This window comes from Dama dama, chromosome 25 (genome assembly GCF_033118175.1).
Source record: "Dama dama isolate Ldn47 chromosome 25, ASM3311817v1, whole genome shotgun sequence".
Taxonomy (NCBI): domain Eukaryota; kingdom Metazoa; phylum Chordata; class Mammalia; order Artiodactyla; family Cervidae; genus Dama; species Dama dama.
The window spans coordinates 21,655,858-21,669,163 of record NC_083705.1 but is presented as its reverse complement, the minus strand read 5'-3'; the positions used below and the strand labels follow the sequence as shown (position 1 = coordinate 21,669,163).

The following is a 13,306-nucleotide window of genomic DNA, read 5'->3' as shown; positions in this document are numbered from 1 at the left end:
ACATTGAAACAAAACCTAAATAATTTCACTCATTTGCTGTGGGTATCAATTATGGTGTCTTCACTGCAGTTATTTTATTGGTTGTGTTTCACACATTCCTTGATGTTTATGTTTATGCCTTTCACAACACCAAATAGTGTCCTGATTCTTTTCAAATTCATTTGAATTTACTTTTTCTGATGACTTCAAAATGTTTAATTTTTTCATGCTTGATGTTTAAGAAAGTGTAGATAGTCACATTCAGTTCTTAGATAACCTCTGGGGGCCTGGAGAATAAATGCTGACTAATGTTGGTTCCTAAAGGTTCAGTCGTTTGAAATGATTCATGCTTTCAGAAGAGCTTAGTGAAGAGTTTAAAAATTTCTTTTAGCATTTTTCTTCCTTTCAGCTGCTCTGATTTGTTTAGTGAATAGGAAACCTGTTAACTGCTCAGAAAAATAGTCTACTTGGTGTTTTTATTTCCAACATTGTCTTCTGAGCTATGTTTTTTAAAGAAAAAATTTTGATATTTAAGAATAATGCTTGAAATTATAGTCAATAAGGATTAGACCAACAAAGGGAAAGAGAAAAAATTTGTTGAGCACCTCCTGTGCACCAGACATTAGGCTTGGTACTTTACAGATATTATCCTAATCCTCATAACAACACAGTGAGACTTGAGTTATTATCTCCATTCATCCATTGGAAAAACTAAGACTCAGATTAAGTAATATGACCCCAGTCATGCAGCTGGTTAAGTGTGAAACTAAAATTTAAACGTCAGCCTATTTAACTCCAATTCTGCATACTAGCACTGATAGCTTCTTTTTCAACTAACTGACATTCTGGATGGCTGTCTATCAAGCCTGTCTCTCATTACCACTAACCAGTAGTTATTAGAAGTCCACCCATACATAGTGTTCCTGAAATACAAGTAAAGAGACACTGATGAAGATGGAGCCATTTTATATAAAATGGGATACACTGACATTCTTATGCTATGAAAAAAGTTACTCCTAGTGTGTGAGGTAGGGGGAGGGGTGCTGCTACAGAATGGTATTGATTGAATGGAATAATGTCATCTAATTTCCACAGTAGGAAGTATAATTTTAGGTGACTTGGAGATAAAATTAGGTAATGGAAGCAAGAACCTTAGGTAGAGCAGAAATTTGTGTACTCAAAGTTCTTGAACTCTTTCAGTCTTCACATCTACCATGTATGACACATATAAGCATTGTCTGGTTTTTTATTTTATAGATGAAAAATGTACACAAAATATTTTACTAGCCTATTTTATTAGCCTAGAATCAACTTACTGACATATAAGGAGAACTTGAAGTCTAGAGGATTTGGTTGTTTCAGTTCTGTGGCCACTTATCATCAAAGCTTCTTGTGGATAGATCATTGGCTACATTAGTCATTTAAGAAATAAATCCTCAAAAAAAAAAAGAAAAGAAATAAATCCTCATACCTCATCACCCGAATAATAGACATCTTGCAGTTCATTGTTTCTAAGTTGACCACTCTTAGAAATGAAGTAATTTGTTAGATAGTATCACTGACTCAGTGGACATGAATTTGAGCAAACTCCAGGGAGATACTGAAGGACAGGGAAGCCTGGTGTACTACAGTCCGTGGGGTTGCGCAGTATTAGACACAACTTAGTGACTGAACACACATAAAATTATTATTAAAAGTATGTGTCATTCAGTAATATGTGAAGCAAAACAGTTTTTAATAAAGTTTTTAATCTTGTTAATCTATTTAATAATTATTTTTTACTTTGTCATATTTAAATCCCAGTTTTTAAGTAATTTCCTTATATCTAAGTAACTTGTATGCTTAATTTTAAATGACTAGAACAGTAATGAAGTGATAGGTGGTTGAGGGGGTAAAAGCAGTTTCTCTGTGAAGTGAACTAATGTAAATACTCCTTAAAGAGGCATTCTGCATACTTGGGTTTAGAAAGTCTGTATGTTGCAAGCCTATTTATCTTTCACTTCTTAAAAAGGGCCTATTAACTTGTTAAAAAAAATAATCCACAGTGGGGCAGCAAGGAGCTAGATGCATGGCGGATCTGGAAAGCAGCATGCTTTAGGTGTTGAGGAAGAAAATATGTTTAACGTAAGAGAGAATATGAAACATCCATTAATATTTTCTCTGCTCTAGAAATTGCTGTCCAAATAAATAACGTGTAAAGGAGATCATCTTTCTAATATGAAATCTTAGAGATATTTTCACTGGTCTGTTGAATTTATGGTTCATCATTTGACCTGTACTGAAATTAGGTGATAGAATATTTTCATGAAAGACATTAGTTTAAACTGACCTTTACAGAATACTCTTCACTTGAGAGCATTCCAGACCCTTTTGCTTTTGTGTATTTGAATTAATATTACTGGAATTACTGGTTTTTAAAATGACATATTTTTTACTTTTAGGGAAAGGCGTAGGAGGAGGAGCAGGAGTTCTTCCAGATCACCAAGAACATCAAAAACCATAAAAAGGAAATCTTCTAGGTCTCCATCCCCCAGGAGGTAGGTTGAAAGCGTGTTCTAGAACTGAGGAGGAAGCAGGAGGAAAATTTTCTCTCTTCAGTCTATTATTTTTATAACTTTATATTTTGAATGAGTAACAGTATGTTAGTTTGGTTTAGAAATCTGGAGAATACAAAAGTTATAAATAGATCTTAACTTCCATGATGGGTCCATCTATCCTGTCCACACTGTATTAGTTTTTTTGGTATATCCTTCCAGTTTTGTATATAGGAGCAGATGAGAATATATAATTTTTTTTTTTGAGAATATATAATGTTTTTTTTCATCTTCTACAAAAGGTAGTGCCAAATGTACACTGTTGTATAGTCGCTTTTGTCATTTAACTACCAGAAGAACTTTCTGTATTCATCAGAGTACTGCTCATCCCTTTTTACAACTGCATGGTCTTTTGTTGTCTGTTATGAAACCAGCCTACGGTAGAATAGGTTCTCTTAATTTTCTTTTTATAAATTATGTAAGTCTGTAATGAATAGCTTTGTATTTACATAATTTTGTAGTGTGCCAGTGTCAACTTAAAAAAATGCACAATGTGAGAGTTGTGAGTTAAGTTTTGTTTGGGGCAACATGAGGACTGCAGCCTGGGAGACAGCACCTCGGATAGCGCTGAGAGACTGCTCCAAAGAGGCGGGGAGGAGTACAGAATATATGTGATTTTGATAAAGGGAGAATGCATGCAGTTAAGCATGTTTATTTTTACTTTTTTAGAAAGTTTCTGCTGGTCTTGTGAAACTTCTGCTAGTCACAAGAGACAGTCGTCACCATAAAGGGCTTCAGTGCTTTTCTAGATATGAGTAGATATTGGGCTATATGAGTAGAACTGGGCTCATAAAATCAGCTCCTGAAAATATCTTACTCTATGAAGATCTGTCGTGTCAGTTTTCCCAGAGCACAGAGTGCCTCATTTCTGCTCTCCACCCTGGGCTTCCTCAGAGGGTGTTGGAGGTCAGCAGCTGCAGCAGAACATGATTTAATCCTTGTAGAGGTAGATGGCAAGCACCCATGGCAAGTGCCAATTTGTGGATGACACCAGTATGCAGAGACAGTTTCTGTAAATGGTATTGGTGGGCCAGAGGGTGAGTGTTTTTGTAGTTTTGAGATCCTTCCGTATTGTCCTTTATAAAGGTTAGTGGCAGCTTGCACTTTAACCAGCTGCAGTTTGAGTTGCTTGTTTCCCTATAGCTCCTGCAGATTGTTTCCAAAGCTGTGGATTTTGGTCCATCTATAGATGAGAAATGGTACCAGTATAAAGTAATTTTCATTGCATTTTTCTTAAGAGTGAAGTGACCATCTCTTCATATATTTGAAGGCCATTTGTATTTCCTTTTCTGTGAATTGTATACATTGCCCATTTTTTATGGGGTCTGTTTTTATTTTTTCTGTTTTCAGGAATTTATTCTGTATTGCAGAGGTGATTCTTCAGTGACTTGGTTTCAAGTATTATTCCTAGTTTGTCATTTCTTAGAAATTGTTTATGAGACTTAATTTTATAGAGATTTTTGATTTATATAGTTTTAATTCCTCAAGTCTTTTTCTTTTGTGACTTTTCCATTTTGAGTCTTACAGGTAGAAAAGTCTTTCCTATTCCAAGATTATAGTAAAATTCCTTCATTGCTTTTTTGTACTTTTATACTTTTAATTTTTGCATTTACATCTTTGCTCCATTAGGAGTTTATCCTTGTTTGCAATATGGCACATGGATACGATTTTATTTTTCCAAATGCTTCTTTGTTTTCCAATATCATTAAAAACCCAATTTTCTTGACACTTATTCCATGTTTCCTTTGTCATATACTAAACTTTCCTGCTTGTGTTGGCATCTGTTTCTGGGCCTTATGTGGTATTGGATTGGCTTGACTGATGATTGCGTACCAGTAGTGCCTCATGCTTTTAATTATACGTATTGTGTAGTATTTTAAAATATTTAGTAAGGTCTTTATTTCCCCAGGTGGTACAGTTGGTAAAGAATCTGCCTGTCGGTGCAGGAGACATAAGAGACGTGGGTTCCATCCCTGGGTTGGGAAAATTCCTTTGAGTAGGAAATGGCAACCCACTCCAATATTCTTGCCTGGAGAATCCCATGGACAGAGGAACCTGGCGGGCTACAGTCTGTGGGGTCACAAAGATTCGGGCATGACTGAGCGCGCGTGTGTGCGCACGCATACACACACACTTTTCCATACCTCTCATTTCTCTTTTTTCTGAGCTTTCTTGATCATTCTTACATGTTTATTTTTCTGTTTGAGCTTAAGAGTTAGTTTGACTGTGTTCTAGAAGTAAAACCTACCGATAATGTGTGTTATAGTATGATTAAATGTATTAATGGGGAAATTGATGAATAGATTTATTAATAAATAAAACTTTATGAAGGTGAGTCTTTCTCTCCAGGAACATGGCTTATTCAGGCCATCCTTAGTGTTTTTCATGAATGTTTCAGTGTTTATTTCAAACAGATTTTATGCATTTTCAAGGTCTAATTTTAGATATATGTTGCTTTTTTGTTCTTGTAAGTGAAGTCTTTCATTATGTCATATAATTGGAGATTAGGTTTATACATAGGAAGGTTAGTTATTTCTGTATATATATTTTTTCATCCCACTATCTTCCTAATGGGTCATAGTTTTTCAATTGGTTTTCCAGGTAGATAAAAGAGAAATTTATAAAAAGTTTTGCCCAAAAAAAAAAAAAGTTTTGCCCAGAGTAGAAGGAACATGTTCCCCAGCAGAGATCTTTTGTTTATTTGTTTGTGGGTTATTATTTTTAGATGAGAATAAAAGGAAGGTGTAGGATATTGAGGAGGTGGGGCAAATTTTTAAAAAATACTTTGCTATAATAAAAATAAATGGGAAAAAAAATACTTTGCTCATGAAAGTAAAAACTTTTATCAACTGTAAACTCTAATTAGACAAAAAGATATATTTAGAACATTTCACTTCCTTCAGGATTTCTTCTACTTTAACATCCACTTTCTGTAAGTGATAAATTATTTTATCCTTCTTTGTGTTTCGTTTTTGCAAAATTAAGCAGATACATGCATTTGAATTTTCCCTTGTCTTCCAAAAGATAGCGTTCACTATATATACTGTGTGTGTGTGTGTGTGTGTGTGTGTGTGTGTGTGGTCAGTGACTCTACCCAACCTCAGTTCCATTTTGACTTAAAATTTCTTAAATTAAGAAGTAATTTACATAACATAAAATTCACCCTTTTAAATGTGCATTTCTGTGATGTTTAGTAATTTTTGTTGCATTTTTCTCAAGAGTTCACAATTTTGTGTAGCCACTGCTAGTTCCAGAACATCTTTTTCACTTCAGAAGAAAGCCTGTACCCATTAGCAGTTACTCTCCATGACTCCAGACAGCCACTGATCTGCTTCTTGTCTCTGGATTTCCCGTTATGGCCGTTTCATATAGACTCACATAATGTGTGGTTTTGTATCTGACTTCTTTGATTGGATGTAATGTTTTCAAGGTTCATACATATTATAGCATGATTAGTATTTCATTCCTTTTTAATGGATGAGTAATATTCCAATGAATGGATAAAACCAGGTTTTGTTATTTAACCATTCATTAGTTGATGGACATTTAGTATTATTTCCGGTTTTTTGCTATTGTAAATAATGCTGCTATGAACAGTTGTGTACAGGTGTTTATTTATTGATGGCTGCTCTGGGTCTTCGTCGCTTTGCTTGGGCTTCCTCTCGCTGGGGAGAGCGGCAGCTGCCCTCCAGTGGCGGGGCGTGGGCTTCTCGTGGTGGTGGCGTCTCGTTGCGGGGCACAGCTCTCGGTCTGCAGCTTCAGTAACTGCAGCGTGCAGTCTCAGCAGTGCTGGCACGTGGGCTTAGGTGCTTCACAGTGTTGTAGGATCTTCCTGGACGAGGGATCAAATCCATGTCCCCTGCATTGGCAGGCAAATTCTTACCCACTGTACCACCAAGAAAAGTTCTGCTTACTATAGTTTTGTAAGAAGTTTTAACATCAGGAACTGTCTTCCGATTTTGTTGTTAAAGATGGTTTTGGCTATTTGATGTCCCTGGAGATTCTATATGGTTTTTAGGATGGGCTTTTTCTATTTCTGCTAACAATGCCGATGTGATTTAGATGGGGATTGCAATAAATTTGTAGATCACGTTGAATACTATTGTTACCTTAACTCTATTTAAGTCTTCTGATTCAAGAACATGGGTTGTGTTTCCATTTTATTTATGCATTTATTTCTTTTGGCAAATTTTTTGCCCTTTTGGTTAAATATATTGCTAAGGAATCTCGTTCTTTTTGCAGTTGTTTCCTTGACTTTTAAGAGCTATATGTAAAGATAAACATATATACATAAGTATGTTGTGAATCTATTTTTTTTTTTGGTTTGTCATTTTTCTTTTGAATATGCTAGCAGTGTTTTTTTGCTTTGCTTTGCAAAAGTTTATGTAGGCATATGTATGAATCTTCTATTGTACTTGGAATTTTAGTTATGGTTAAAAAATTTTCCCTTTCATTTAAATTAGAAATTCACTTATGTTTTCTTGTAGTACTTGTATTATTTCATTTAAAAAATTTAGGTCTCTAATCCATTTGGATTTATATATGTGAATGAGACATGGACCCACTTTTATCACTTTCTGAATAATAATCCGATTGTACCCAGGTCTTTTATTTATAAAAGACCATCTTTTCCCCTATGATTTGAGATGCTTTATTCAATTTTTATATGTACTTGGGTCTGTTTCTTAAGTGTTTTTGTTCATTTACCTGGTCTTTGTATTTATTTTTAAGTTACTCATAATTAAGACAAAGAATTCTATATTAGGGTTAATTATTTTGAGTTGAAGATGTCTTGTTATGCTTCTGATATGAAGTGCATCATTTTTTCCCCTCTGGTTTTAAGGATATGTTGTTTTTGCAAATGGAACGTGTTCAGTCCATCTTCTGCTTAACTTTTGCTCTTGAATTGGTGGGTGGGACTTTGTGAATGAGAAAAGGGCACATGGTGTCATTGATTATTTGAAGTTCCAGGTTTTTGTAAGTCATAGTCTTGCCTGAGAAGTCATTCGGCCTTATCTGATTATTTTATCTTTTTTATTATTTTCTGGTTATTCATTTTTTGCTTTGAAAAAAATGGGTAAAAGTATTATGTATTTGATTTTGTTTTATCCTAATTACAGTAGATAAATAAACCTTGAATGTTTAAAAACTAAGAAATTGGTAATACAAAATTGTGCCTCTGCAGAAATGATTGTGGGTCTTTAAAAAGTTAACTGGATGTGGGATTGAGTTGGTGAGTTTCAGGACTCATTTATGTTACTTGGTCTACCAGGTTACTGATATGCTTGTTTACAATGCGTTATTATTAGAGTATTTAGTTAACAATATACTGGGTGTTTACTTTTTGAGATGTTAACTGACATTATTAATACTCTTATAGCAGAAATAAGAAGGATAAAAAGAGAGAAAAAGAAAGGGACCACATCAGTGAAAGAAGAGAGAGAGAACGTTCAGCTTCTACAAGAAAGAGCTCTAATGACAGAGAAGGGAAGGACAAGGTGGAGAAGAACAATACTTCACTTAAAGTAAGCAAGTTTTTGCATGTTTAGGGTTTAAATAATTAATATGAGATTGTTCTTTATTTCATAGAGATAGTAACTTTAGACAAAGCTCCTTGAGGGCAACAGTGTTTTTGGTACTACTTGTTTAACATTTGTTATATCAGTAGTTGTTTCACCTAGGTTTTGAAGATAAGAACTAATTAATGTTTACTAGTGTAAACAATTGCGTTCCTTATCTTATTCACAGAATGGCATACAATAAAAATTTTAACAGTGTACAGGAATATTTCTATTTGTTGCCATTTTCCTCACTGCGTTTGTTTTAGCAAATTTGACAGATGATGTTATCATTGGTTTTGTGATAATATACCAATTGTTAGGTTTGTTGAGTTAGAATAATTAATGGAAACCAAATTCCATCAAGTAAGGATTTTTGGGGGGAGAGAGGGATAAATATTGTAGATATTTGTGAATTAGGTTATTTTCCTTACGCTGGTAAGTAATATTTGTGTTTTGTGAGTTCTGGAGCTTTCCTCTTCCAGTGTTATTTATTCCCATACGGCTAGAAGTTTATCATCATTGTCAGTAACAGTGATAACATCTCCTGAACACTTGATACATTCCAGACACCGTTCCACATGTCCTCTTTAATTCTCGGTTGTTGAGGACTGAATCTGGACTGTTCTTGAACAGTCTTTGGTAGGGAGAACAGTGACTTCCTTTTCTATATTCCCTTGTTTTTGCTTATTTGGTATCCAGATTACAAGTCTGTCCTGGCCTCTATGGGAATTATTTTACCTTCAGCAGATCTCTTCCACTTTTTCAAGTCAGGCAGCAATGTTCGTTGAGTTCTTCTGTAGAATTTCTGTGTACCTATTTTATTCCATCTTATTCCATGGATTTATTCCATGGATTGTCCCATTTTAGAAGTACAAAGGACATATCAATACATGTTTGCATGTACTATTTATTTGAAAAGGTAAATGGGGAAAATACCTAGTTTGACTAATTCACAAAAGGTAAAGTTACATATTTTAGCCAGAACTAAACGTAACAGCTGGCAGCTCTTGAGAAAAATATTAAATGTTTACCTAAATACTCATTGTAGGAGAAGGAGAACAATAAAGAACCAGATTCAAGCGTGGGCAAAGAAGCAGAAGACAAGGATGCACCAAGGACTGAGGAGAGCAAAGTGCAGCAGAATGGGAGTTGTCAGCCCAATGAGGAGAACCTCTCTGCCAAAGCAGAAGCGGTATAGGCCTGGCAGATGCACCTGAACACACGCTGGGATAGAATCCAGAGCTTTTCATTCTCTCAACAAGATGTTAGACTGAAGACATCCGGTAGAGCATAAAGATACGAGCTAACGGCTTTTCTAGTTGTTAGGTGACTTTGTGGCCATCTTGTTACTGAGTAAGAAAACAAAGCATGGACATCATGAAAATAACAGGTGTGACCCAAACTCCTCATCTTCTAAAATCTGTGCATCTCCATGGTGGCTGACACAGGTGTCATGTGGTTTGTTAGTGTTTGCCAAGAACCATTACAAATAAATGGGACATTAAAGATCTAAATTTGTTATACTGTCCATAAAGACTGGAGATAAGCTTTGGAGGCTCTTTTAAGAAATGCTAGAAACTGATTTTGTATTATTTTACTTTTTTTTTAATTTCAATATATACAGATTGATAATGTGCTTGAAATCGGTGCAAATATGTACACACCCTTGTAAGTGCAGAGTTTGTAAGAAGTTTTAACATTTACTTCACAGGATTTATAGTGATTGTGTTAAATTCTCACTGTTGTGTTTTCTTTTGCTCACAGTTTAGGACAGTGGTTTTTCTTTAAAATAATTCTACAGATTAAAGTTGCTTAAATAAGTGGAATACAAACCAACTGACAATGCATGCTACTGTTCTCTTTTTAAAGGAAGAACAACTGTGTTGAATACTAATGACATATTAGTATTCAGTGTTTAGAATCATTGGGTCTCCCCACATAGTAAGCATTTCTTTTTGAACTTTCTTGACATTTCCGAGCTTATTATGAACAATATTGCAGTGTGTGTTGTCAGCTGTAGGTGGTAAAGGTGCCATTTATAAAAAGAAAGCTGGGTTTTCAAAATGGGCTATGGGAGCACAAGCTGAAGCTTTAGTGCCTTCTACAATGTGGTATACTGTTTTCTAGAATTTTATATGAGCAAGTCATTCTCAATTCATATGGAATTTAGATGGGTATTCCATTCCCTCCCATAGAAAAGTGTGAAAGTGATATGTCAGAAGAGCTTCTTACTTACCTAATATGAGAGGGAAGTCTGTTTTTAAGAATGACTTCAGCGCTTAAAACAACAGTGCAGTTTCGGGACCATCAGTTTTATACTGTGATAATTGAAAATGAAGCAGCATGTTCTTATTTTACTTAAAGCAAGACCCTTTAGTTGTCTACATTGGATGGCCTTAATTATTACCTCTCAATCATCTTCTCATAAATGATGTGCTGAAATTGTGCTTAAAGGAGAGTACATGCGGTTATTTGTTTTATGTGTTAAGTATGTTTACTTAAGCTTAAAATATAGGTCATCCTACATTGTTAGACACACTTTTTGCAGAAAGTATGCAAGTAGTAAAATGACAACATTGCTAATACTTTCCCCCAAACCACAACTTATATTTCAGAACTCTTTTCATTGTTATATTTCCAAAAGTTATGCCTTTTAATTAGCATGTTATTTAAAAAAAATCAAGTATAATTATTTTAATGCAGTCTAATACAATCAAATTACTCAGTTGCCTTACCTCATGGGAAGAGTTACTTATGGATTTAAAGAGCTGAGTAGCACATCAGTTACTTGGTTTCAACTTGAGTTTTCTTTTAATGTTAATACTATTGAAACTTAAGTATTTGGCAGAGAATGGAAGGAATTGCCCTTATTGCAAATAATGAAGCCTGGTTTGATTATGAAGCTGCTTAACTACTCTTCATGTGTTCACAATTACTGTGTTTTTTTTTTTCCTCTTTGTCACTATGTACATTAAAATTTTTGAAAATGCTTTACTATGTAAAGTATAGATGGTCATTTTAATCATTCAGCCACATACGGTTGGCTGGTAAACAGCTTATTTTGATACAGGAATGCTTGGGTGCATATGGAAAGATGGAAGGAGTGTGTGTCTTGCATCAAAGCTTCTTATTTATGATATGTAAGTAGAATAGAACAAATGTTGTTTGAATCTTTGTTATTTTTAGTACCATTTCTCTAATAAAGCTAAGTATTTTAGAGGAAAATATTTGTTTATGCATTTCAAAACAGCATCTTAGGTTTATCCTGTTCTTGTTTTAGTTGGCATAGCTATGGAGATTGTTTTGGTATGCATGTTTGTGTGGTGTCTATAAAGCAGTCATTTAAAGTTTTGAGTATTTTCTTGTACTCTGTACAGTGTTTGGTTAGTTGGTAATTAACATATGTAATTTGGTTCCTGATGCCAATTATTTTTCTTCCTGATGATATTTATTCAGCTTTAAGATAACCATACTAATCTTAAAAGACACTGATTTATAAAAATTGGGCATGAGTAGGAATACCAGAGGCCCAGAGAACGTGAAGTCATTTTCTTAAACAGGCCTAGGGAAGCAAAACTTTCTAGGGGTCTAGAGGTAAGGAAGGGAGGGTGACGGGGAGAGAGAGAGAGAGTGTGTGTGTGTGAATGAAAAAGATTTTCTCTTTGTTCACTTATAAGGGCTGATGTGTTTTCATTTGTTTATTCTTTTCTTTTAAGGTACTTCATTGTTTTTTTAAAGCTGTCTTTTTCACCCCAGGTAGATGTCAGGAAAACTTGAGGTAAGGCCAAGAAGACAGCATTTTATACTTGATGCCAGCTGTAAGTTATCTGTTTCAGCTTGATTACATGGCGAGTATGTTCTGTCCCTTAAATTGTAGTTGCTCTTCATCATTCTAGACAAATTCTGTTGGTCCTTCTGTTTTTGTTCTTCAGCAGTGTACACTTAACTGGTAATAAAAGATGTTCCTTTATAAGCTAGCCAGTTTCATGTGAGGAATCAAGTATAAACCCTTAACTTCTGCAGCTGTCTCATTATTTTCCATTGAGTCTAATTAATACATAGTTACAAATACACTGGTCAGCTTGTGCTTTTCTGTTTAGAATTATTTTCCAAGGTATTCAGTATTTGCTACATTGATCTTGAGAAGTATCCGAGAGTTAAATTTTGACATTGAAAAGTAAACACTGGCATTTAGAACCAATTTTTTTTTTTTTGGTCAAGAAAATAATTTCTTTTGTGATATTAGTCATCCTCAGTATCCTCATTCATTCTTATACGTTATATGGGTTTCTGTGTTTAAAACGAATCTGGAGGCAAATTTGGTCCCAACTGAAGCTATCATTCAAATTTAAGGAATATAGTATGTAATAATAGACTTTTAAAAGTTTAAAAATTTGGAACAATTGTTGTTCAGTCACTAAGCCCCATGGACTGCAGCACGCCAGGCTCTGCCCTTCACTGTCTCCCAAAGTTTGCTCAGATTCATGTGCGTTAAGTCAGTTATGCTGGCTAACCATCTCATTCTCTGCCACCTCCTCCTCCTCCTTTTGTCTTCAGTCGTTCTCAGCATCAGGGTCTTTTAGTATGATTTGATTTAAATCTTTCTTTAGTAGTTGAATTAGCAGTTAAAATGAATTCTTTTTGAGCGTTGTATTGAATAACATTTCAATGAGATATTTCTTATATTTTTATTGAAAGGAGTATCTGGTTTTAATTGGGTCACTTATGAAGTAGAGCCATTTCCACAAAGTAATTACGTTCCTTAGGGTGTTTTAAAGATTTTACAGGAACTTTTACTACATATATACTTAGTATTTTCTCATGTTTATTCAGTAATGTAACAGTCACTTAAAATTAAATTGTTGATTTTTAAGTTTCAGAGGTTAGTGCTCTCAGAAGGGCTAAGTGATATTTCTGGAAGCAGGAGTCAAGTATAAATGTAATAAAATAATCTTTTAAAAATAAAATTCACTTCCCTACTTAATCTTGGGTTTGTGGGTGAATTTGTTTTTCTTAAACACACTTTTATTGGTGATTCTGCCAAAGATTGGTACATAATTTTTAAAATAAAAGCTAAAGCTATTATTACTAGGTGGGATTTAGAAACTAATAACTAGATTTCTTTCTATTTCATTTTAAGGTACTTTTATAGTTTCTAGCAATCAATTTATT

At 34.4% G+C, this 13,306-nt stretch overlaps 1 protein-coding gene across 6 annotated transcripts in view; it reads left to right on the top strand.

Moving 5' to 3' along the window:
• The window catches only part of SREK1 (splicing regulatory glutamic acid and lysine rich protein 1), a 44,855-nt gene extending 32,921 nt beyond the window's left edge, over positions 1 to 11,934 (top strand). For 5 of the 6 annotated variants that reach the window (XM_061129647.1, XM_061129651.1, XM_061129650.1 and 2 more), the window contains 3 exons: positions 2,421 to 2,516; positions 7,954 to 8,098; positions 9,183 to 11,934. In XM_061129647.1, coding sequence (XP_060985630.1) covers positions 2,421 to 2,516; positions 7,954 to 8,098; positions 9,183 to 9,332 — 391 coding nt within the window. In that variant the 3' untranslated portion in view covers positions 9,333 to 11,934. The remainder of the gene's footprint in view (positions 1 to 2,420; positions 2,517 to 7,953; positions 8,099 to 9,182) is intronic. The other variant, XM_061129648.1, reaches the window with a different exon arrangement.
• The last annotated feature ends 1,372 nt before the right edge of the window (positions 11,935 to 13,306 follow it).